The sequence below is a fragment of the Eubalaena glacialis genome, chromosome 11, assembly GCF_028564815.1.
Source record: "Eubalaena glacialis isolate mEubGla1 chromosome 11, mEubGla1.1.hap2.+ XY, whole genome shotgun sequence".
NCBI classification, from domain to species: domain Eukaryota; kingdom Metazoa; phylum Chordata; class Mammalia; order Artiodactyla; family Balaenidae; genus Eubalaena; species Eubalaena glacialis.
The window spans coordinates 59437271-59462514 of NC_083726.1; the positions used below are offsets into that span (position 1 = coordinate 59437271).

Consider the following 25244-nt stretch of genomic DNA (forward strand, 5'->3'; position numbering starts at 1 on the left):
CTTTCCTCTCTAAGGCAGAAAACTGTGTGGAAGGGGATAAAGTTTCTGAGGAGAGCCTCCAGGGTCTGTTGGGTACAAAGGATGGAAGCTGGTGTTATTCAGGGGTGGTTTGAATCTGGGCGCCCGCCTAACTCTTTTGGTCTGTTTTGGGGGAACAGGAAAGGGGCTGTGAGGGAAAACTTTGGGAGAATACACAGACACAGACACAGACAGACACACACACACACAAACACACACAAGTCATCCATTAGAGAGGAGTAGTGAGGGAGAAGGGGTGCCGCTGTCCGCTCTTCTCCTCAAACTCCAGTTTTTACTCCACCCCGGGTTTTCCGGTCTCCCGGGACTGAGGGTGGGGTGGGGCGGGGTAGGGTGGAGAGCGACAGGGAGCGGGCCGGCCGGCGCGGTGGGTGATCCCAGGATGCTGGGATTTAGGGTGAGGGCGGGGTAAGATGGGGAGCGGAACCCGGACCCCACGACCCAGCCCGAGCCCCGCAGCCTGGGCTGTACTCTTCCTAACTCCTCCTTTACCAGCGGAGATCCGGATCCTGCAACCAAGACCTCCCAACTCGACCTTGGCACTACTTTGGGGGGGGGGGGGCACAGCTGCCTGGCAGCTGGATGGGGGCACACTTCTCCCGCCTCTTTCCTCTATGACTCACCCAGGGGAAGGAGGCGGGGGCTAGCTAACAACCCCCCGAAACTAAAGAGACTCCCCCAAACATGCCTACTCAGTCATCTTCCTGCCCCAGTGCCCAGCCATAGGGGAGGCCGAGATGGAAATTGGGCGACATCCCTCCTCACCCACGCGTGCCACAGCCCACCCACGTCTCCCCTTCACATTAGTGAAAGGAAGATTTCGCCAACTTTTCCAGCTTCAGAAAATTAAGTTTTTCTGGGGTGTGGATGAGAGCGCAGGATGGGGCAGGGAGCTCCAGGGTTCCCTTGCTGGAGCCCTGAATCATCCTCTATGTCTCCTAATTTTCCGGAGTCCCCCCTCGCACCCCCGCTCCCCAACTCCCAGGAGTCGGCCCCGCCCCCCTTCTCCCGGTCCCGCCTTCCCCGCCCCCGTGCCTCCTCGGCCCACCCAAGTCGCCGCCGCAGGCTCTGGCTGCAGACGGCTCCGCTTCCCCCGCCCGCCCCGGGAGCCCAGTCGAGCGAGCCGCAGCGGAGTGGAGGGAGGGTGGACTGAGAGGCGGGACACATTCTTCCCTCCTCCCCTCAGTGCATCCAGGGAGCTGGCATTGGCGCCCGGGGCGGGGGGGGGGGCACTGTTGGAGAGTGGGAGTCCCCTTGGTGGGGTGAAAAAGAAGAATCCAGAAACTACAGGGAGAGAAAGTGACTAGGGTAAATAAAATAAGGTGTGTCTGGGGAGGGGGAGGGGCCAGGACACCTTAGGTTCCTGGGTATCCCAGCTGGCTTCCCAAGGGTTAACCCCTCCAGACCCCCGGGAACCCCCTAGTGACGTCAAGGGCGGGGTCTGTGCCGCCTGGCAGGGGATGCCTGGGAGATAATGGGGGGGTGTCTCTGGACCCCGCCCCCCAAGGAAAACCCACCCTTATTCCGGCCCTTACAACTCCCCCCCGGGAAACTGCGCTGCCTTCTCCCTCTACTGGACCGTAAAGACCTTTCGTATGAAGACCCCAGTTCTCCAGCGCCCTAAAACCTTCAGTCCCCAGTGTCTATGGGATCCCCTTTCCCTAATCCTGTCCCCAAAGCTAGCTGCCCAGGACGGATTGTTTCGGGGTCATGGGGCCTGAAAGAGGCTTCAGAGCGGGGAGCAAGGGCAGGCAGGGTGGTCTGAGCCAGAGGAGGGGCCTCGGTCCCCAGCTCCCGTTTGGGAGGGGGGCCAACGGGGATGCACAGGCAGGCAGTGGCCAGTGGTCCCGCCCCATCCCAGTAGGGGTCTCCCTGCGGCTGGCCCCAGCTGCCCTGGTGGTCCTGAGGTCAGAGGGTCAAGACAAGGTCTCCTCAGCTCCTCCTTAGCACCCTGCCCACAGCCATTGGGACCCAGGAGTCCAAATTCCTTGGGGAGTCTTCCTAGGGCCTAAACTAGAGACTGACTCCACCAGCCCCCTTCCTACTCCAGAAGACAATTCTTTTTCCCCAAAATACATGCACCAGCCAGCACATCTGTCACAAGACAGGTCAGAGTTTTAAGCCCAGCCGCCCCCCAGTGGTTTTGTCACCTCACACACCCTATCTAGGAGTCTCTCCGTAGCTGTTCCCTCCTTTCAGAAACACTGATGTCTTCCTGCCCTGCGCTCACAATCACACCTGGAGTTCCCTCTCTACCACGCAGACCTCCAGCTAGCCGTCCTTCCAACCTCTTCATCCCAACCTCATTAAAGTGAGATGTTTCTAACATGTGGGAGAGGCGGAGACAAAGAGATCCACGGTTGTCTGAGACAGAGACACACAGACTGTCAGAAGAAAAAAAAAAAAATACAGAGAAAGGGAGATACATTTGAAAAACTTCTCCAAACTTTCTAATATCTTGTCCCAGGCTCTCCCACTCTTATTTTGCCTCTATGCCCTAGGTCTCCCGCCTTGGCTGGGCAGAGTCCCTCGCAAGTAGAGCATCCCCTCAGGTCCCTTCCCCCACCGCTCCCAGGTGGTCCCCCTCCTGCCCCCCTTCTCACCTCCGTCTGGGCGCAGGGCTCGGGATGCGCGGTCCAGGGCTGGAGTCTGGGCTGGGGGGTGTGCGGTGGGGAGGGGGGGGCGGACAGGGCTACAGCAGCGCAGCCTCAGGGCCACCCCCACCCCACAACCTGGCCCCCAGCCCTCCCGCCGGCCCAGCCCGCCGGGCCGCGAGCCGGGACCACCCGCGAGAAGCGCAAACTTTTTTTTCCCTTTTGCAAAAACTTTTCTCGGTCTAGCCGCTGGCGCGCCGCCGCTCTTCCCGCTCGCCCCTCACCTCCCTCCTATTTCCCTCCCTCTTGCCGTTCTGGAGGATGAGGCGGGGTAGCTGAAGCAAGAGAGGGGGTGCCGGGCTTATTGCACCCCCAGGACCCCCAGGATCCTCCCCCTCCCTTGAGGCACCCTATACTGCCTAACACCCCCCCCCCCCCCCCCCGCTGAACACGCTGCTGGTAGTGGGCAGTAAATCCCGGCGTGGATCCCTGGATCGGCTGCCTACGAAGAGGCCCTGAATCAGAGCCAGAAAAAACAAATTGAGATATATATTGGGGGGCGGAGGGGTGACGAAAAAACTCACCCGAGAAAAATAATATTGGAAGTAGGGTCGTCGACTTTAGTTGGTGCTAACTGAGCATTCCATAACTATCCTGTAGTTTTTCTGCCGGCCTCACCCTTTGGATAGAACATGAAGGGGTTGGGACAGATTTGGGGTGGAAACAGGATTGGGACAGAGTTGGGTTGGGAGCCCTGGGCGGAAGGTGAGGGGGTCCATGGAGCATAAAAGGGAGGAGCAGCGGCTGAGGCTCTGGGTGCAGGGCAGGGCCTGTGTTCACAAAGTTGCTAAGGAACCCTGAGACTGAAGCACTGTTCCCGGAGAACTCCTACTTTCCTTCATCTCGAAGTTCTGGAGACTGGGGCCACCTCTGCACCTCTACGCGGCCCTCTCTCTTTCTGCTCTTCAAGGCTGTCTGCTCCCTCTGCTGGTCTTTCTGGCACATGACACCTTCTTCGAGTCTGATTGGAGGCAGAGGAGACTGGGGGAGGTGAGGGAGTAGGAGGCTTAGGTCCCCCCACCAAAGCCCAGCTGGGAGCCCATGCAGGGGTTGCGTAACCCCAAAGAAACAGAGGGGCACACCGGCAGAGGCTGCTACTGCAGAGTGGTAGTGTCTGATAGGGGAATTCCCTGTCCATTTGGACTTGTGTTGCCATGGTTACCGGATGCAGGGGAAGGGGCAGCTATTTTAATCTCTCTGAACTTTATGAGAAAGGGGAGAAGGCATGGTGGGGGAAAGGAGCCCCTTCTTTTTCTGTCACCCCTCAGATAGACCTCCCACATCCTAGCTCTGCTTCCAAGAACCACGCCTCCTTGGGTCTGGAGAGTCAGTCAGTTAACTGTTCAGTCTGAGGGTCAAGGGGAAAGGTGAAGCTAGGAAGAGGTCTGAGGCCTGACAAATATATGTATTAACTGTGGGAGGACAGATAAGGAGCCCTATTTTAGCCTCCCTCCCCCACATGACTTTGACCCAGACAGTTATACCCAGAGGGTCAGGCAAGATCAATGATAACTGGAGAAGAGACCTTACACATGCCCCTTCCAGGGAGCTTTTTTTTTTTTTTTTTTTAATTTATTTTCGGCTGTGTTGGGTCTTTGTTGCTGCTCTCGGGCTTTCTCTAGTTGCAGCGAGCAGGGGCTACTCTTCGTTGCAGTGCGCGGGCTTCTCACTGCGGTGGCTTCTCTTGTTGCGGAGCACAGGCTCTAAAAGCGCGGGCTTCAGTAGTTGTAGCACACGGGCTCAGTAGTTGTGGTGCACGGGCTTAGTTGCTCTGCGGCATGTGGGATCTTCCCGGACCCCACGGGATCAAACCCATGTCCCCTGCATTGGCAGGCGGATTCTTAACCACTGCGCCACCAGGGAAGTCCCAGGGGAGCTCTTTTAGAGAGCATTGCTTTCTCCTCCCCATCCAGGACTCTAGATCAGCAATTCTCAAACAATTTGGCTTCAGTGTCCCTTTACATTCTGAAAAATGACTGAGCTTTTGTTTACGTGATTTATATCAATTTACCATATTAGAAATTAAAACTGAAAAAAAAGTTTGTAACACAAGAATACACAAGCACACATCCCATTAACAAAGATGTCAGGAAGGTGATGTAATCACATGTCCTACAGCCTCTGGAAAACTCCACTGTAGGCTGTTGAGATATTGAAAATTAAAAAGGCAAATAACATCTTAGTTTTATTATGAAAATTGTTTTGACTACATGAAAGGGTCTCAGGGACCTCCTGGAGGTTCCCAGGCCACACTCTGAGAACCATTGCTCTGGACCATCATCCCAGCCCTTCTTCATGACTCACACTTGTTGATTTTTTTTTTCCTCATTTTTATTAGGAAAGTATAAACATTTGCCTCCCTGATGGGTCCTGCCTCCCCCAAGAAAAACCAGAGAACTTTTCAGGCTCAGCACTCCTCTCTCTGGACTCCCATTTCTGGGGCTCTCCCAAACACCTCCCATCAGCCCCTTTCCCAGCTCCCTCTTGAGCCTCCCTTCAAGCACTTCCACAGCCCTTACACTTGGCCAGCCTGTTTCCCCCATCCCAAGCCCAATGGGCCCTTGGTCTGCTTCTTCCTTCCCTCACTTGAGGACTTTCTCTCCTCTGGAGAGACTAAGTGATTTTTCTCTGCCTTCTCCTTCCCACCCTCCCTCCCTCACCTCTGCCATCTTCTCAGATGGCTTAGGGTAGGAAATCATACTTTCTGGGTAGACTCCTTTAGAGGACACACTTTTCCCATCTCCCCACACATCAACCAGCCTGGAATGTGCCAGAGTCTGGACAAGAAAGTGCCCATTTGGGTCCCAGAGGGGTCAACCCAGTCATATTGCCAGGTGACCCACTGGATGAAGGTATGGATCAGGAATCTGATGCCTCCAGACACAGACGCCCTTTGCCTAGGAACCCCTAGCTTGATCTCTTCACTCCAAACCCCCAGGTCCTCTTGCTAGCTGCAGCCACAGGCCTCTACCACCATATCTGGCACATCTGTCTTGACCACATTGCCATCACGGTCAAGGTAGAGGAGAGAGAGAGGCCTTCGGGCAGTAGGGACACAGCAGGAAGTACCCAAGGGCCAAGGGTTGTTGGCCTTGAGGAGGCTGAAGACGGCAGAATGGAAGGAGGCAGCAATGCCTGGGCTGCCAGCCAGGTGCGGGGGACACTGCCCACTGCAGTAATTCAGCTGGTACCCCTCGGGCTGCAAGATCCAGTCCCGCCATCCCAGTTCCTGGAAGTCTACATAATGGTCTCGCCTACAACATAAGGGGGTCTCAGGCTCACAGCTGGGGGTCCTCCTCCTGGCCCGGCCTGCTCCAGGCTCTTTGGGCCGGGTCTTCAGCTCCAGGAAGGGCCGCTGCTCTCCCGCTGTGTCCAGGAGCTGCTGAGTTTGGGGGGCAGCTGTGCTGTTGCCTTCTAGGGGTCTGCAGTCCAGTTGGAGTTTCACGACACCAGACTCCTCATGCCTCAAGCCACTAGAGGGCAGAGTCAGGGCGTGCCAGCCTGGGGTTGTCAGTTGGTGCTCAGCCAGGAGGATGTGGGACCCTCGGCGTCTCCTCCTAGGGCCCCATCGGAAAATCCTCAAGGAAAGAGTGCTAGGAAGGGTGGGGAGCACATGCAGCCAGAGGCGAGCGTGGTACAGGTGGTGGGAGCGAGGAGTGGACAGGTAGAAGGTGAGCGTGGAGCTGCAGGTGGAGGTGGAGGAGTCTGCCGGGAAGATGGAGAAGGGATTGAGGAATGCGAGCGGCGATGACGCTGTCCCCTGAGACTCCCGCAAGCCCTGCCAGCTGCTCTCCCTAGCTCCCACCTTTAGAAGAAGCAGGGACTCCGAGGCCAGTCCTGCTCCAACTCCTCCTCTTCCTCCTGTATCGCGCTCCCTCTGCTTCTGCTGTCGCTGTCATTCTCCCCTCCCTCCTCCCTTTCCCCCCGCCTGCTCTCTGCCTGTCTCTCCCTCACCCACCTGTGATGGCAGCAAAGCTGATGACCTGCTCCCCATTCGCTGGAACCACACTTCCCCGCTGCAGTCTCCGGAGGGCTCTGGTCAGCGCTGCCTGGGGTGGAGGATGAGTTATTATGGGACGACCGGTCAGGTGTAGCCCCTCGAGGATCTGCTGCTTGGCTAGCTCAAGGACCAGAGCTCGTTCTGCTTGGGGTGCCAGTGTGGGGCCCCCACAGGAGGGACACACAGACCCTGCCCTCTGTGCCCACACCAGTGCCCACAGCAGCACGAGCTGGAGCTGGACGTCAGAGAGCCCCATGCTCCTGGCGAACGGCCCTGGGTCAGGTCTGGAGCCTCGGATGGCAGTTGCTCCTTCTGTTGAGTCTGGTTGCGTGGAGGCCAATGAGGGCACGGCGGCAGCAGACAGCAGTGCCACACCTACCCTTGGCCAAGGGTAGAGCCACCTGTCTTCTGTTGCCTGGGACTCAGGAAGGCAGACAGTGGATGGTCCGATGGGTAGCTGTGTTCAGTGTAGTCTGCCACTTTGACCCTCACAGCTTATGTCTGGCTACTGACTGGGGCCTCTCTAGAGCCAGCAGCCTAGGGCTCCCTCACCTAGTGGTCAGCAGGCAGACCTACCCTCTGAGCCCCAGGATTGGCCAACTGTGCTGCCCATCAGGTCCCTGCAGGGGGTGGAGGTTCCCCCCTGGAGCTCAGGTTTCACCATCTGGCCCTGGTCACGGAGCTTGAGGCAGGGGTAGGGGGGTGGGGGGGCTATGTGGACACGCATGATGCAAGAAGGAGGATGATTTCACATGCTCAGTCCCCAAGGTCTGGGGCTCGGGGGAGGGAACTCCATATGAGCAAGGTGGGAAGGGCAGTTTCCCCCATACCTACAGTCTGTCTAGCTTGCCCATCCACCACTGCTGCAGCAGTTTCCATGAGGCAGCTGGGAATCCCAGTGGTTATTTCTCTGGGCTGGAAGGTGAACTCTGGTCTTTTTATTTCTAGCAATGGGGCTGGGACAGTGGTGAGAGGCTGGGGGTGGGAGGAACGGAGTCCTCTTGCCCAGGCCAAGGTGGCAGTGCCACGGGGCACAGAAGTCACCCCCTGACCTTGCCTGTGCTGACCGCCCAGAGTCCAGTTGGACTGGAGCACAGTGTGGACGAGGGCTGGAGCATTGGGGGAGAGTAGCACGTTACTGTGATGTCTGGGGAAACCTAGAGAGGTGGGGGTAGTGGTGATGCAATCTTACAGCAGGGCAGAGTCCATCAAGGATGGCAGAGGGGCATGGGAGTTGGAAGGGCCTGTCCCCAGCTGCTGGTTCTCTTTCAGGGCACTGTAAGAACTGCCTAGATTTGGGATATCCTAGAAGTGGTGCCAGCCTCTGTTCATGGTGGTGGGAAATGGAAGGTTTATGGACTCGTTTTTAAAAAATTAATTTATTTAATTTATTTTTTTTTGGCTGCATTGGGTCTTCGTTGCTGCGCGCGGGCTTTCTCTAGTTGCGGCGAGCGAGGGCTACTCTTCGTTGCAGTTCATGGGCTTCTCATTGCGGTGGCTTCTCTTGTTGCCAAGCACGGGCTCTAGGCACACGGGTTTGGTAGTTGTGGCGCACGGGCTTAGTTGCTGGGCGGCATGTGGCATCTTCCCGGACCAGGGCTCGAACCCGTGTCCCCTGCACTGGCAGGCGGATTCTCAACCACCGTGCCACCAGGAAGCCCAGGTTTATGGACTTTTAAGAACAAAGCATGGCCAGTACAGCAACCTTAGTCCCAACCCCAGCCCTCCTTACAACACTGCTCACTGGCTTTAAATGGCCTAACCAAGGCCTCATGCCAGCCTTTCTCCTTATGCTCAAGTTTCTTCAAGAAGCTGGGAGGAAGTGAGTGTGATTTGGAAATGTGCCCTTATTCCAATTTATTAGTCTCCCCGCTATTCAGCCAGTGGGGTCTGTCAAGAGAGACTACTAGATCTGGCACAGGGGAAGAGAGGTGGCGCCTTGGGGGGCTGGGGCTCAGTACCACCAGTGTCCACCATGTGGCAGTGCTGAGCCACTGGACAGCAGCAGGCTTGGCGCTGACCAGCTTCCCAGGGAAGGGGCTGCTCTGGGGAGTGGAGAGATTCAGAGCGCTTCCCAACCTCTCACTCTGGGGACCCTGCCTCTACACCAGAAGACAGAGAAGCTGGTCCCTCAGCTCTCTCCCCTCGCCACTGCTGGAGAGCAGAAGCTGTCGTCAGGACCACATCACTGCCAACTTCGGTTTGGTTTTGGATCTCATCGCTGCTGACATGTGGCAATGGAGCGTGGTGATGGGTGCCAGGCTCTTCCTAGAAATTTAGGGCACCTGTGGTGGGGAGGGGGACAATGAGACTTTTAGATGCTCCTCTCCACCCTAGGTCTTGAGTCATATTCAAGCCCATCTGTCCAGGGCTCTCCCCAGCTCCCAGCTCCCTCTCTATCGGTCAGGCTGGTGAGTGACAACCCTCTAACCCCTGGGGTCTGGACCACAGAACTGCAAAGCAGAGGTTTCTGCCCATGGTGCTGTCTCAGAGGGCTTACCTGTGGGTGAGCCTGAGTCAAGTGAAGCAACAGGAAGTGGCTGCAGGAGTCATTGACCCCATCTCTCCCCTCCCCTCTGTGTCAGATGCCCCCAATTTCCAGCTCTTCCTACCCTCTTGCTGCTGTGCCTGGCCTGCCCCTACCTTCCTACTGACACTTACGTCAGAACCCAGCTATAAATATGCTCTTAGCATCTTAGTCACTTTTCTCAAGAAGTGCTCCCAGGTTATAAATACCCCAGCCATCTGCCTCCCAAGCCCGCCCTACCACCAACCTGGTTGGGGGCTGGGAGTAGCGACAGGCTTGAGGGTGGGTAAGGAAGTAGAAGGAGCCTGAGTGATTATCTTGCCCGAAAGAGAAAAGCCTGACCAAGTCTAGAGTTAGGGGCCAGGGAGCTCTGGAAGAAAAGGTTTGGAAGAAGACGATTCCACTCTTTCTCCTTTTTGTCAAAGACGGAGCCAAAAAGGAAAAGGAATAATACTGATCCCTTCTAAATTTAGTTTATTTTAAAATTTGCTATTTTGTTCATCTTGGATTTTTTTGCATTGCTTTTGATTTTTTAAAATATTGCATTAAGATCCTATTTATCTTGACTGATGAATTTTTTGGCATCCCCTTAAAATTCTGCCCCCAAGGCAAGAGCCTCGCTTCTCCTCACCTTAGTCTTGGCCCTGGGGACTGAAGCTATAGTTGGAGGGAGGGAGGTTAGATCTGGGGGACGGGTGGATTGGGGGTGGGAGACAGCGGTGGAAGGGGGAGGCAGAGCCACCAGAAGACTTCCTTAGATTCTCTGCTTAGATGAAGATTTCCTCAAGTCAAAGTTGGGATAACTTCCATGAGTTTGCTCCTGAAGCCCCACAGCTCAGATTTGCAGTCCCCCAGGAGGTCTCTTTCAGACTTTCTCCTTTTAGGGTTCCATTTCCAAGGACCTCAGACCTAGATAGGAGGGGGTTATATGCTGAGCAAACACTGACATCACGTTTCCCAAAGGACACATGGGTTTTGCGCAAACTCGGCCTTGGGCTGCAGACAATATTGACCCCATGGTTCAGGGCTGTCCAACCAAAGGGAGGAGATGGTGGGGGAAGAGGGCAAAGGTCTAGAGAGGACCCAGTCTCAGAGCAAATGCCTCCCTCTCCTCACCCCAGGCCTTCCTTTTCTTCTCCTTGTCCCACTCAAGTGGCCCTTGGCCAGTTCCAGCTTCCAGACAGGACTCCTGGCTGGAGCCCTGGGGGTGAGTGAAGGGAAGGCAGCCAGCTCGGAGCCATGCCTCTGCCTCCCACCATGTGTGTGCCCACAGGTTGTCACCTACTTGCTGACTGAGCAGTGATCTGTCTCATTTCTTGGAGCGAGGACAGAGGGAGGAGAGGAGCAGGTAAAACCCAAGTCTTTATTAGCCATAAGACAAGCAAAGATGGTTCTGGGAGGGAGGAGGGGGCCTAAGAAAGAAGAGGAAGCAGCCTGGCGAAGGAAGAGTCATGATGTGTGGGATGGACATAATAGTTCAGCCCTAAGGAGACTGGGAGGAGAGAAAAGTGGACAGGGCCGGCAGGCTCTGTGTCATCTGGGGTGTCAGTCAGGGTCCTGGCAGGACATAAAAGACCCACTCACCTGTCTGTGTTTGCATCACTAAGAAGACTTAATGAAGGACTTCTTTACAGAGGTATGGGCAGGGTTAAGGGAACCAAGGAGGGATATTGAAGCACCCAGGGACCGGCAAGAATGGAAAGCCATTACAAGCCCATAGCATGGAAGCGGTGATATCAGAACTTAGGCACAGCTGGAGCCATGGAGGGGGTGGGGAGCTAGACAGGAACTGTAGGGACACGGATGCAGCCACAGTCACACAGAACCATGGAACCTAGGCAGAAGGAGGAGGAATAAGAAACACCCTGACCTCTGTCTTCTCCTATCCTTTGATCTCCTGCCTCTGTCTCCTCTTGGTCAAACTCAGCAGGAAGCCAGAGGCCAAAGGAACTCAGGTGAGTCAGACCCCAAGGGTACGGAGCAGGAAGGAGAAGGACGAAGAGTGGATGAGAGTGTGCCAAGAGAGCCTTTAGCAGCCCATTGGGCAAGTAAGAGGAAAAGGGCTCAAGACATGGAGAGGATTGAATGTTTGGTGAATCTAAGGAAGGGACTCTCTGGAGATCCAGAAAAGCAGGGGAAGGGGCTGGGTCAACTCATCCTGGAGTGGGGGACATTGAGTAGAAAGGGCAGGGAGGCATAGTGGATTGTGGGCTGGATTAAAGTTGGGCTATGGGTATCTGTCTGGGAACCAGACGGCACTGCCCATGGTTGGAGGTGGATGAGAGTCCCTAGGGTGGCGGTTGAGCACGTGGCGCTCGCTGGAGGGACTATGCTCTAGGAGAGGGGCCGCTCGTTATGAAGATGGTACAGTGACTCTCCTTGGATGACAGTGATTCTCCTTTGATGAAGATCTCCTCACGTCAAAGTTGGGATAATTCTCGTAAGTTGCTCAGGAAGAGGGAGTCCATCTTCTGGACAGAGGCAGTAACGGGGCCACACCCTCCTCTCAAGGAAGAGTGCCTCCGTCAGGGCATGTTTGCCTACCCCACCTCGGGCTGCCTGTACCACACACAGACTAACTGCACCCACACGCCTCTACCACCATGTCAGGTATGTCAGTCTTGACAATGTTGCTGTTCCTGTCATAGTAGAGCAGAGACAGGGGGCGCCGGGCAGTGGGCACGCAGCATGACCCCCCTCCGGCAGTGCCCGCAGCGGTGTTGGCCTTGAGAAGATTGAGCACCGCGGTATGAAAGGAGGCGGCAATGCCAGGCATGCCTGCCACGTGCAGGGGGCACTGCCCTGTGCAGAAGTTCATTGCGTAGCCCTCAGGCTGGATGATCCAGTCGTGCCAGCCAATCTCACGGAAGTCCACAAAGAACTCTTGTCGACAGCACATCCTGGACCTACCCTGGCAGTCGATGCCTCGCCGGCGAACGCGGTGCTTGCCCCCAACTCTTACACGGGCTGTCACAAAAGGCCTATGGGCAGCCCCACCCAGGATGACTGGGCTCCAGGCTACCTGGCCTTCAGGGACCAGCTCCAGGATCAGGTGCCCCTGGCTGCAGGCAGCCTGAGCTTCAGGCCCCAGGAGGAGCTGGTGCCAACCACTGTCATCCACCTCCAGCAGGTGCTGAGTGGCGAAGGTGAGGTTGGTGGCATGTGGGCTGAGCACGAGGACTCTCACCTTCAAAGTCCACGTGGTGTTGGGAGGGAGCTGCACAAAGAACATGAGGCTGGCCTGCTGGACCTCCAGGCCACCAACAGTTCTATCAGAGGAGAAGTGGAAATCAAGACGAGTCTGGTCGATGTTGGAGAGGCCTGTGGACACAAGAAGCCCCAGTCAGTGGCTTTCTGAGTCAATTCTACCAACTACATATCTATTCTCAGCATGCTTGAATTCCCTTTGTTCTTTCTCGACCACACTGTTGGCATTGTTAACTACCCCTTCCTTCTTAAAAATCTTTTCTCTCTTGGTTTCCATGACACAACTCTCATGATTCTTCCTTGATTTTCTTTGCTGGCTTTTCTTTCTCTCACCATCCCTCCAATGCAAGAGTTCTCCAGGGTCTGTCCTTGACCTTCATTTCCTTTTTTTTTTTTTTTGCCATGCAGCATGTAGGATCTTAGTTCCCCGACCAGGGATAGAATCTGCGACCCCTGCAGTGGAAGCGAGGCGTCTTAACCACTGGACCGCCAGGGAAGTCCCATTTCCTCTTACTCTACACTGAGAGGAGCTCTGACCCACACTCACAGTCAGCCAACACAGATTTTGTGCTGGTGATTCACAAATCTGTATGTCCAGTCCAGACCATTTTGCACCTTGGGAATCACCAAGCTTCAGGCCTAAACTTCTAACTGCTTAATTTTGCCACATCCTGCCAGCATATTAAAATCAATTTATCCCACGTGGAAATCATTATTTCCTCCCTATGTACCTCTCTTTCCGTTCTTAGAACTGGTGGTATCATTACCTTCCTTATCACCTTTAGAAACTCCCCACATCCAGTTCCTCACCACAGTGGTTCTAAAGGCTATGCATTTCTTCCTGTACCTGTTACTGTTGCCCAGTTTCCCCTCTTCATCCCTCACCTGACCTATTGAAACACATTAACTGGGTTTCTGTTCCCTCCACTCCTGCTCTTGTCAGGATCACTAACACCTTCCACGTTGCCAAATCCAATGGTTTCATCTCTTTATGTTCATCTTACCTGACCTCTAAGCAGTGTTTGACACAGTTAACCATCCCTTCCTTCTTGAAATACTTCCCTCTCTTGGCTTTCATGACTCTGGCCACTCCATCTTGGTCTCTTTGGCTGACAGCTCCTCTTCCTCTGCCTGACCTCTAAATGTTGGAGGTCCTAAGCTCCCTCCTCTTCTCTATCTATAGTCTCTCCCAGAAAGAACCCATCAATTCCCCTGGCTTTCAATTCCATCTATATGCTGACGACTCCCAGATATCTATATCCATGGCCCTGACCTCTCCCTGAGCCTAGGCTTGTATATCCAGCTGCTGATCTGATATTCCACTTGGACATCCAATGCTATCTCAGACTTTTCATGTTCAAAGAAGAACTCTAGATTTATCCCCCGCAACCCATATCTGTTCCTTCTTCAATCTTCCCCTTCCCTGTAAATGCACTGCTTAAACCAAAGTCTTGCTTGCCCTCATTCCCTTCTTTGAAATTATCTGCAGACCTGTCAACTCTATCTCTAGTTCATAATATAATTTCACTTAACCCCACCTCCTCTACCATACATTAGTTCAACCCGCAATCATCTTTTTCTTGAACTATGGCAATAGCTTGCCAAGTGGTCCACTCTTGCCCCCAAAACCATTCTTCACATATCAGCCAGAGTGACCTCTTTTTTTTTTTTTTTTGCCGTGCCTTGCGGCCTGTCGGATCTTAGTTCCCCAACCAGGGATCGAACCCATGTCCGCTGCAGTGGAAGCGCAGAGTCTTAACCACTGGTCCGCCAGGGAAGTCCCAGAGTGATCTTTTTATAACATAAATCTGATCAGCTTAATCCTCTCAGAAAACCCTTCAAAGGCTTCCCATTGCTATCTGAATAAAAGCTAAACCCTTTAACATAGGAAACACGTATGATTAGGCATTCTGCCATTTAATGACTATATTCTACCTATACTGGCTTTTCTCTGTTCCTTGAACTCACCAAACATGGACCCACCTCATGGCCTTTGCACTTGCTCTTTCCCCTGCCTGGAATATCTTTCCAAGCTCTTTGAATGACTGGCTCCTTTTTGGCATTCAGCGCAAATTCACCTCTTCAGAGAGGCTTCCCTGACTAACCTAGCTAAAGCAGCCTTCAACTCTACCCTCATCTCTTTAATACGTTATCCTGCTTAATTGTCTTTATAGCCACTATCACTCTCTGTAATCATCTTGGTTTTTTGTTCATTTGCTTCTCCTCCCCTCCTCTTCTCCCCCTCCCTGCTCCCAGCTAGAATGTAAACTCCATGAAGGTAGAGATTGTGCCTGTATGGTTTACCACTGTATCCCTAGTACCTAGTACATAATAGGCATTCAGTTAACATTTGGTGAGTGAATGGTCTTTCATTCTTTAATTCTTATTTTACACTGACGCAATAATTATTTTCCAAAACGGCTAGATCATAAAATTCATGGTTTCAAAAACCTTATTGATGAATAAAACCAAACTCTTTTAGGAGGCAATTAAATGCCATTATGCTTTGGCCTTAGCAACTCTTATTTATTTATATTTATTTATTTTAAGTAAAGGATGCTTTATTGTGGGAATGCCGCTGATACTCTCATGGGCATAAAAGAGCAGAAAATAAAGTTCATCTAGACTTAGTGTGAATTGTAAGGTCTGGAATAAGGTTGCCCTTGACAACTCTCAGAGCCAACAAGATCTCTCTCATCTCACTCTCCCTATGTAAGTCTACTCCATTCTTCTCTTTCTGTGGATCTACCTCTTTTGCTTCCCTGTCACCTTCCTCAGGTCCCAAAATGGTGGCCCTAGCTCCTGCATCTACAGAACCTTTAACTTAGCTCTTCCTAGCTAAGTGAGCTGATCTTTCAGTGTTCCAATTCCAAAATCCTAAAAGAAGAGTCTGATTGACCCAGCTAATCTTTTCTTGCTAGGTCACCAGCACCCAACATTTAGAACCTCATAAGTCACCCCAGTTATGGTAGGCAGACACAGGACCATCAGGGGCTGTGATAGACCATTACATTGTTGACCCCCAGGGAACAACACCTCCCAATATTCATGGTTTTGTGCAATCCCTTCCCATATTAATTCTGGGCTTGGCATGTGACTTGATTTGGCCAATGAGACGTAAGCAAGCACGATGCAAGCAGAAACTTAGTAAGTACTTACACTTTGAGGTAGGAAAACTTTAATGCTTTAAAGAAACTTGGGCTAGACTACTGAATGATGAGAAGCCATCTGGAGAGAGACTTCGGAGAGACCATCTTAGACGTTCTAGCCCCATCTGAGTTCCTAGCTGAACGCAGTTGCTTGAATGAACTCAGTTACACCACATGGAGTGAGAGAACTGTCCAGAATAAGTCCAGTCAAATTACAAAATCACAGAAACTATTGAATTTTTTTGTTTTAAGACTCAGTGTTTGAGCTGATTTGCCATATTAATGGATAACTAAAACAGAAATTAGGATCAGAAGTGGGGTACTCCATAGCAAAGACCTAAAATATGTAGCATTGGCTTTGGGACTGGGTGGCAGCCAGAGGATGGAAGGACAGCAGGGAGACTGTTAGTGAAGTCTGGAAGGACAATGAGGAAATTGCTACTGGAAGCTGGACAACGGGGAACCTGTGTTATGTATTGGCTATCGTCTCTGGTAACTGGAAGCTAGAAATGGTATCTAACAGAATTGTGAATTTAGCTAAAGGTATTTCCAGGCAGAATGCTGAAAATGCCATTTGGCTTATTTTAGCTGCCTATGATAAGGCATTTCAGGAGTGAGATGAACTAAAAAACGAACTGTTCAATTTTCAAGCAGAATTTAGAGAAAACATTTCCAATAGGACTTGCTAGATGGAACAATAAAATATTTTTTTTCATCCCTCAACTCTCTGTCTGGCAAAAAGGTTATCAAACTAATAAATGGTCTCAGGGCAAAAACCAAATCCAGGGCACTGCCAGTAAAACATAGCTTCAGAGCGAAGATCAAAATAATAAAGGGGGGGCTTCCTTGGTGGTGCAGTGGTTGGGAATCCGCCTGCCAATGCAGGGGACACGGGTTCGTGCCCCGGTCCGGGAGGATCCCACATGCCGCGGAGCAGCTAGGCCCGTGAGCCACAACCACTGAGCCTGCGCGTCTGGAGCCTGTGCTCCGCAGCGGGAGAGGCCCGCGCACCGCGATGAAGAGTGGCCCCCGCTCGCCGCAACTGGAGAAAGCCCTTGCACAGAAACGAAGACCCAACACAGCCAAAAATAAATAAATAAATAATAATAATAATAAAGGGGGAACTGTAAGACCCTTTGTTAAGATCTAACATCTTTGTTAAGATCTAAAATTTAAGATGTTCTGTAGACCCTCTCAACTAGACAGAGGGCTTCTAAGAATCTTAAGAGTGTTATCTCACTTATAAGAGGGTATCCTGACTTGTAAAAGAGGAGTGTCTGTCTTGATAGAGTGGAGTGCCTTTTGTCTGAGTGAGAAGACTGTAATTTATTATTTAGAAGGCTCACAGAGTGTTAAAGAGAATTTTAATAGTGAAAGCAGCACCAGTTTGGACTAAAAGGGACAGAGATGATTCAAAATGAAAAGAAGTCTCCAGGCTCCCAAGTTCTTTGGGCAGCATGCAGGCTGAGAAAACTACTTAGCTGCAAACACAGGTCATTTCCTATTTAAAAGGAAAGACATCTCAGAGGGTGGCACTAAGAGATGAGAGAATGGATCTAGAAGTCTAGGGGAGCAATGGTAGGCTCTCCTTAAGAGGAGAGGAAAATCCTACCAGTGGGCAGAACCAGGCCCTAACCAAAGGAATTCTGGATTTGGGGTAGACTGAGATATGTGGCTGGCTGGATGTCAGAATTTTCATGGACCAGTGACTGCTCTGCGTCTCCCTCCCCCATCCGCCATTTGGAACAGAAGTATCTATTCCGTCCCTGAATCAGCATTGTATGTTAGGTATGTGGGAGGCAGATAACTTGAATTTTTAGGTCTTAGGCAGTGTTGTGTCGGTAAATATTTAACAACTGGATTCCAGAGGGGGGAAAAAAAGGCCCTGATTTGTAGTGTTTGCCAATTTCTGTGGTATAAATTCTCCCATCCCGGCCAATTTCAAACTATCAATGTGATGTCACTGGATGCACAGTTGGGAGATGTTCACCATCAGCTCTCATGAGCCAGTATGAGCCAGTTTCAGGACACCATTGAAGGCTCCTACCCGAGTTTCCCCAGGGCCCCAAGCTCTCTCTCTTCATATCTCCAGCAAGAACAATTCTCAGATCTTTCTTTCACATGATGGTGGAGATGATAGCTTAAATTGGAATTGAAAACTTCAAACTAAAATATTTAAATGTAAAAGGTAGAATCCAGGCATCAGTCATTCTCACCTCCAAGTTCATTTCAGGTCACACCCCCTGCAGCCTAAATGCTGTATTCATTCATTGATTAGCAAATATGTGGAAAGTATATAGACTTTGAAGTCAGAGAGAACTGTGTTTGAATTCTGCCCCTTGTATGCTGTATGACCTTGGCCATGTAAATTATCTTCGAGTCTCAGTTTCTGCATTCTTAAGATGGGAATGATAAAGTCTACTTTATGGAGTGATTGTAAGGATGAACTGAGAGGAGGCAGGTACACTAAATACCTGGTAACCGTCATTACTGTCACAATGTGCCAGGAAACTGGGCTAAGTATCAGGGATACAAAGGTGAAAAAAAAAAACCAACCAGGATTTTGGTGTTCATGGCCATTTGTCCACCTTGCGCTCATCCACTCCAGACTACTTTTTAACTCTAAATGCAGTCCGTTTCTTTAGACTTTTACTCATGTTTTTCCATTTAGGATGTTGTTTACCATTTTCTACCCACTGAAGTCAAACTTACTCTACAATGCCAGCCAATTTGCAAACTTCTTCTGAAAGACTTCCTTGACTTACCAGGTCCCAGTGAATTACTTCTGGCCCGTTAAGCACTTGTGCCCTCATCTAGCATATATTTCACTCTGCCTTATATTCTAAGTAATTTATTCCCAGCAGCAACAACTAAACCCCTCATGGGCAGGAGCTGAGTCTTCTACTTTCAGTTGCCTCCCACCTTATCCTTTCTAAGTACATTACCTGTATTAGCTCACTTAATTCTCTCAACTATCCTCTCATTATCTCTGTTTTGCAAATGAGAAAACTGACTATTAACAACCCAGGACACATAGTAATAAGTGGCTGAGCAGGGATATGAGCCCAGTGTATCTGGCTCCAGAGTTTGTGTTCTTAATCATGAGCAGAAACCCCCTTTTGAAATAGAATAGGGTCTCATCCATCACTGGGGACTCTAGACATGGTCGAGCTGACCTACAGAATGGTTTGGCTGTTTATTGAGCATCTACTATGTTTGCAAGAGGCAGAGTGGTAGAGTGGTCAAGGTCATGGATTCCAGACCCAGGCTGTCTGGCTCTACCATCTACTGGTCATGTGACCTTGAGCTAGTTACTCAACCTCTTTGTGCCTCAGTTTCATCACCTCTAAAATGGGGTAACAATAGTATTTGCCTCACTGGCTTGTTGTGAGGCTCTCAAGGAGTTAGTATATTTAAAAGGCTTAGAACACAGTAAACACTGTATAAGTGTTATCTATTTCTACTATACACTAGCCTCTGATGATAATGTGAGGAATAAATGACAGTTCCTGACCTCAAGGGGTTGCATTCTATGGGAAGACAGACTTCATAGAAAACCTGGAAACAGGCAATTCCATAAGGAAGGTCCAGGTTCAGGGTAAGCGTGTGGGGGCCACCAGAGAGGGAGCCCCTCACCTTCAGGTCAGGGTGGGTTTTTTCAGGATGGGAGTGCTGGATCTTGAAGGGAGTAGATGCTGACCAAGGGAAAGGGGCCAGGATTGGGAAGGGCCTTCTAAACCTAAGGGAGAAGAACTTGCAAGAAGCTCAGAGGCCAGAGAGATCACTTGTTTGTGTTCTGGTTCTCAGATCCTGTCTCTGAATTCTCTCTTTTTTTTTTGGCCGTGCCTTGCAGCTTGTGGGATCTTAGTTCCCCGACCAGGGATTGAACCCGGGCCCACGGCAGTGAGAGTGTGGAGTCCTAATGACTGGCCCACCAGGGAATTCCCCTGTCTCTGAATTCTTGATCTTCTTTCCAGCTGCCCACTAAATTCTCTAACCCATCTCCCCTCTATGGAAGGAACTCTCTCATCTTTATCCTCTATCCTTTAAATACCTTTCTGGGTCCCGTTTTGGCCCTGTTCTGACGTGCGGACCCGAGGTAATCAAGGCAAGGGGACAGGAGTAGGGTGGAGAGGTATTGTAATCCCAGTGTTTTACTTTTCTTCCTTTTACCCAAATGATGTATCTGGGGGAGTGGGGTACAGAGAGGCTGGATCCCAGGGCCAGAGGGAGGACAGACTCTCCAGCTCCCAGACCCTGGTCCAAGCCCAGGAAATGTCTGGGCTCACATCATAGCCTGTGGAAATTTGTGGGCCTGCAGAGAGAGGAGCCATGGGAGATAGGGGCAGGTAGTCTCAAAAGAAATGAAACGTACCCGCTTCCCAGGTGCCCATTGGTCAAGTCTAAACTACAAAGAGAGAGCCTGGTGGCGGGGGGGTGGGGGGAGCCTGGGATTCGGAGATTACATGCCGTGGAAGGCAAGAGTTGGGATGGTTTTGGGGAGAAAATCAGGCGTTAGATTGGGGAGGAAGTTTTTCCTTTCCTTAAGAGATCGGGTTTGGGGGAAGATCTACAGACCAAGAACCCACCTGTCTCAGCAAAGCTGATGATCTCATACTCCTGTCCCCTGTCTGCTTCTGGAAGCGCCCCCTGTGGGGACCCATGGAGGCGCTGCAGCGCAGTCCTCAGAGCAGCTCGGGACACAGGCCGGCTCAGTGTTGGGCGCTGGCTGAGGTGCAGCTTGTCCAAGATGCTTCTCTTGGCCAGGTTAAGAAGCAGCTCCCGCTGGCTCTCCAGGTCCAAGGCGGGCCCCCCACATGCCAGACACTGACTGTCAGCTCTGGGAGTGGCCACTGCGTTTGGAGCCAGGAACAGGAAGGCCAGGAGCAATGAGGAGGTCATTGCTGGGGAAGGCCTTCCTTGAGCAACACAGTTGAGATAGAGCTGCAAACCCTGGGGTTCAGGGTCTCCACAGCTGTGGTCTCAGCTCCCTCCCAGCCGCCAGGGGCCCCGGAAGGAGAGTGTGTCCAGCTGGCATTACTCCTGGTTGCAGGGGATAGAGCAGTCAAACATCCAACTTGAGAGATGAAGCCAGTTACAGGTAGAACTTGGCAGAAGCCATATAGTCAGTGAAACTACAGAGTGGGGGATGTGACGGGAGGTTGGTTTGTTTGGGGAAAGAAATGTCCCTGGGCCAACTTTGGGAGATAGTGGGTTACCCATGTGAGCTGCCAGGCCTGGGAACAAAGGTTAGAGATGAAATTCCTCTTCAGATCAACAGCCTTGCTCGGAAGCCTGGCAGTGGGGGCGGCGCGGAGGTAGGGTGCGGAGATCAGAGGTTTTATTATAGAATGTTAAAGAATGACTTTCAAACAAGAGGGGGTCATTGGCAGGACACTTTAGGGCATTGTCATGCAGGTTGTTCTTTTTTGTTTTTTGTTTTTAATTTATTTTTGGCTGTGTTGGGTCTTCATTACTTGATTATGGGATGCTACCCCTAGGGGTGTTATACGATATACAGTATACGTACCATTTTACCTTTCTTTTTCTTTTTCTTTTCTTTTCGCCGCGCTGTGCGTCTTGCGGGATCTTCCCCTCGGCTGGTGGGATCTTAGTTCCTCGACCAGGCATTGAAACTGGGCCCTCGGCAGTGAAAGTGCAGAGTCGTAACCACCGGACCACCAGGGAATTCTCCATTTTTCCTTTCTAAAAGTTGAAATTTTCTGAATTCTGGAACATGTGTGGCCCTATGGATTTTTAATATGTAATTATAGATCTGTATTGATTATCTGAGAGTTTTGAGATTTAAATAATTTTGTAAAGCACTTTACAGTGGCTGGCACAGAGTAAGTGGCTTAATAAAAGTTTATTATTATTCTTGCTACATAGGTTTGTTTGCGGGCCAGAGTACCCTCACCTCTAGATGTGCTGAAGAAATTCTGCCAATATTTGCCCTTCTGGACTCTCCTTTCTTAGAGGCCATGTCCCCAATCACCATCTGTAGTGCAGTCACTTAAGTCATCTCTGCTGCTTACCACTATATTCCAGCATTGCACATAGGACCTACAATATAATATAGGTGTTTAAAACATATTTATTGAGTGAATAAATTCTAGAATACAGGCTTACAGGCTGGTTATAAGAAGTCAATTCACCTAGATTGTATTTTTGTGTGTCACAGTTTCTTAGCCCCTTCAACAGGGGCTGATCTTTTTTCTTTTTTCTTTTTTTTTGCCGAGTGGCATGTGGGATCTTAGTTCCCCAACGAGGGATCGAACCAGAGCCCCCTGCATTGGAAGCACAGAGTCTTAACCACTGGACCGCCAGGGAAGCCCCTCTTCTTTTTTAAGCACTGTGATAGAAGTAGATTTATTATTCAGTTTCTAGTATAAATTTATTTATTTATAACATAAGGGTTTTATTGAGATATAATTCACAGAACATAAAATTCACCCTTTAGAGTATATAATTCAGCGGTTTTTACTACATTCACAGAGTTGTGCAACCATCACCACTAAGAATATTTTCATCATCCCCAAAAGAAACCCTGTACCTATTAGTAGTCACTCTCTAATAGTTTCCCAGTCTACAGGGACTGATCTTATATCTAACATTTTAATATTCCTAATTTCATTCATGGATATAACCTTATCTTGAGGTTGGGGGAGGTAGTTATACTGCTATTTGTTTCATGTCTTAACTACAGTATGTAGTTCCCAGACCCCCTCACATCTGAAGACTTCAGTTGCTCCCCTTCTCGCTGGCAAATAGTTGGGGAAAAAGAGGTTAGCAAAAGCGGGGGAAACAGAGGAGGGCTTCTCTTAGGGCTGGATGCCTCATGTTTCTGCCTTAGCTGTTCTTCAGTTACTGCATTTGTCCCTAAAAGACCCAACTGTTTCACTCTGCATTACGACACACAGGTCCTTTGAAACCTGCCCTTTCCAGTTACATTTCTAATAGTGCAGTGCTTAAGAGCAGGCTTCGAAGATAAACTGTCTCAGTTCAAAATCTGGGATTTTGGTGCCTCAGGGTTCCTTATCTTACAAAATGAGCGTAACAGTAATACCTGTTGTTTTGAGGATTAAATGGAAATAATAGATGTAGAATGCTACATATTCTATATACATACATACATAACACAAATATTAGCCATTATTTCCTCCTGGCTGTCATTGTCTCCTGCCTCCAACTTGAAAACCTGGAACTTGCTGATTCTTGAAGGAAAGGAGAAGTTCTTACCTCTATGACCTTTCTGGAATCTCCATTCTTGCCTTTCTGATGAACTCCTACTTATATTCTTCAAGGTTAACTGAAATTTCACCTTTAGCTTCTCTGTAGCTTACTCAGTCTCTTACATCTAGGAACTAATTGCTCCTTCTTGTGTTTCCATAGCACATTGAACACCTCTCTATTATAGCACTTACATTATACTATAATTTTTTTGTTTCCTACTGCAGTTCCTGTCACATAGTAAATATTTAATGGTTGAATTCTATCAGTGTAAGACTACAATGCTTCTTTGAGGGAGTTGGTCAAGAAACGATGCAAATACATGTAATTAGTAGCTAGATTGATTCTGCCTAGAATGGTCAGTGTGGGGAGGTTGCAAATTTTTCTTTTTCTTTTAACATCTTTATTGGAGTATAATTGCTTTACAATGGTGTGCGAGTTTCTGCTTTGTAACAAAGTGAATCAGCTATACATATACATATATCCCCATATCTCCTCCCTCTTGCGACTCCCTCCCACCCTCCCTATCCCACCCCTCTAGGTGGTCACAAAGCACAGAGCTGATGTCCTTGTGCTATGCGGCTGCTTCCCACTAGCTATCGGTTTCACATTTGGTAGTGTATATATGTCCATGCCACTCTCTCACTTCGTCAGGGAGGTTGCAAATTTAAGATGACTTTTTAAAAGAGAACTGTAGGTTAGAGGGTGGTGGCGGGAAGAAGTGATTTTAAATAGGATGTACTTAAACCTACTTTATTTAGAGTTAAATTTTTACATCTGGAAAAAATGGACATTTACCTACCACATGATCTTTATCCATTTATACCACAAATATTTACTGCATATATACTGTTTCGGGAGCAGGAGTCACTGTCCTAAGTGAAAGGCTACTTTGAAAGTGCTCTGTAAACTTAAACTACAGTTATTAGTATTATGTTTAAATCAAGGGTGAATCTGACAGGCTTGACGGGCTTCAGGTGAACTGAGGGTCGCAGTGGATCTGCATTGGCGGCTGAAGACACAGGTAACGCGGAGGCGACAGAGCGAACGCGTGTGTTGGACAGCACAGCGTGTGCGTGCGGGCTGGGGAAGTGGGTGAGTAGGCAAGGGGCGTCTGTAGGCGTGGAGACATGCACACAGGAAGCAGGGCGCTCCGGGCGCAAGACGCGGTGACGATGACGCCGGACGTGGTGACGTAGCGCGCAGGCCGCAGCGGGGGGCGGACTCTGGGCCTTTCTTCCCCTTCTGATTTTCCCCCTCCCCCCTTTTCTCCCGTTCCGGGTTTGGTTCCCCCCTTTTCTCCCCCTCTCCCCCCTCCTTCCCAAGCCCCTTTCCCCTCCCCCGCCCCAGTCCCCCCTACTCCCCCGCCCTGGGCCCCGGGGAAACCCCGGCCGAGAAGAGTCCGCCCCCAGAAGCGCGCCGCCGCCGGCCGTCGGGGCCGAGCCGCAGCCGAGCGGCCGTGAGCCCGGGCGGCGGGCGGAAACGCGGGCGCCCTCCCCGCTACGGCCCGCGTGAGGTGAGGCCACCTCCCGGCCAAGGGGGCGGGCAGCGCGGGCGGCCCGTGGGGAGGGGGCGTGGCGGCCGCGCGGGCTGCCGGGCGGGCGGAGGCCCCCGGTCTGGGTCCCCGCGCTGGCACTTCCCGGACCCGCGGGCGGTGGGTCAGGGCCCGAGCCTCCCGTGAAGGACGGCCCCGAGGCCAGAGACGCCCCAAGTGTGCTCGGGGAGCGCAGGCGAGAAGCGAGGGGCGCGGGGCTGAGGGTGTGGGGCTGGCGCCACCTGTGGCCTGTGCGGTGGGACCTAAAGACTGTTGCGCCCTTGTGGTGCTCGGGGGTGACTGGCTCCATGTGTTTCTTGGGTCTCCGTTTTTCTTTGAGCCTTGGAAAAATGGGAGGGAAAGGTGTTGGAGTGTTTCAGATTATGCTGGTGTCCGAGTTCATTGGACAGAGATTTGAGTTGGAACGTACAGGGAGATGGTTCTGGAGCTTAAAAGTTGGGCCTACGCTAAGCTCGTAACTAACTCTTGAGGCTCTGAAAACTCTTCTCGATTTCGGTTACCTGTAGAACCCAAAATTTCAACGTTTGTGACCATTAGCCTAGTAAGTCCACAGAATATTTATTCACTCAAAGTGAATTGTTCTTGGATAATGATGAGAAATGATCGAATAACAGTCCCAGAGGTTCATTAAATCAAAGAGAGGTGTGGGAAAATTTAAATTCAGCTCTCAGTTGGATGAATGTCCTTTTATATATATATTTTCAAAGAGACTTAACCAAAATTGAGACGCCTGAGCCCTGTCTATGTTGGTAGGCAGCATGGAGACTGGGGAGGAGGAAGGTGACAGGTTCCACTTCAGGAATGTCACACATTCCTTGCCTTTTTATTGTATTTTTGGATAGTCAAATTGGCACTTGAATCAGTTGTTTATGGCTCCTCTTTCTTC

General features: G+C 50.9%; 3 protein-coding genes across 18 annotated transcripts in view; 1 reads left to right on the forward strand and 2 right to left on the reverse strand.

The window, feature by feature from the left end:
• Positions 1-5637: 5637 nt before the first annotated feature.
• On the reverse strand, positions 5638-6946 carry INHBE (inhibin subunit beta E). Its single transcript, XM_061206310.1, has 2 exons — positions 6649-6946; positions 5638-6395 (listed from the first exon to the last, which is right to left on the reverse strand). Exons 1-2 carry the CDS (start codon positions 6944-6946, stop codon positions 5638-5640), a joined length of 1056 nt encoding a protein of 351 aa, XP_061062293.1.
• Positions 6947-11792: 4846 nt separating this feature from the next.
• INHBC (inhibin subunit beta C) lies at positions 11793-20475 on the reverse strand. Its single transcript, XM_061206265.1, has 2 exons — positions 20163-20475; positions 11793-12538 (listed from the first exon to the last, which is right to left on the reverse strand). Exons 1-2 carry the CDS (start codon positions 20473-20475, stop codon positions 11793-11795), a joined length of 1059 nt encoding a protein of 352 aa, XP_061062248.1.
• A 3546-nt stretch (positions 20476-24021) lies between these two features.
• Positions 24022-25244, forward strand: part of R3HDM2 (R3H domain containing 2) — a 153109-nt gene continuing 151886 nt past the window's right edge. For 12 of the 16 annotated variants that reach the window (XM_061205819.1, XM_061205806.1, XM_061205805.1 and 9 more), the window contains exon 1: positions 24023-24319. The gene's annotated coding sequence lies outside the window, so the exon portion shown is untranslated. Of the gene's footprint in view, positions 24320-25244 lie in introns of all 16 variants that reach the window. The other 4 variants (XM_061205814.1, XM_061205818.1, XM_061205812.1 and 1 more) reach the window with 1 other exon arrangement.

What these genes read in the sequence shown, in the direction of transcription:
- INHBE (XM_061206310.1), bottom strand. Translation starts at nt 6,946, where the DNA reads ATGGGGCTCTCTGACGTCCAGCTCCAGCTCGTGCTGCTGTGGGCACTG. An exon ending in CAGCTTTGCTGCCATCACAG is followed by an intron (nt 6,396 to 6,648) that starts GTGGGTGAGGGA and finishes TCTTCCCGGCAG; the next exon opens with ACTCCTCCACCTCCACCTGC.
- INHBC (XM_061206265.1), bottom strand. Translation starts at nt 20,475, where the DNA reads ATGACCTCCTCATTGCTCCTGGCCTTCCTGTTCCTGGCTCCAAACGCA. An exon ending in CATCAGCTTTGCTGAGACAG is followed by an intron (nt 12,539 to 20,162) that starts GTGGGTTCTTGG and finishes TTGTGTCCACAG; the next exon opens with GCCTCTCCAACATCGACCAG.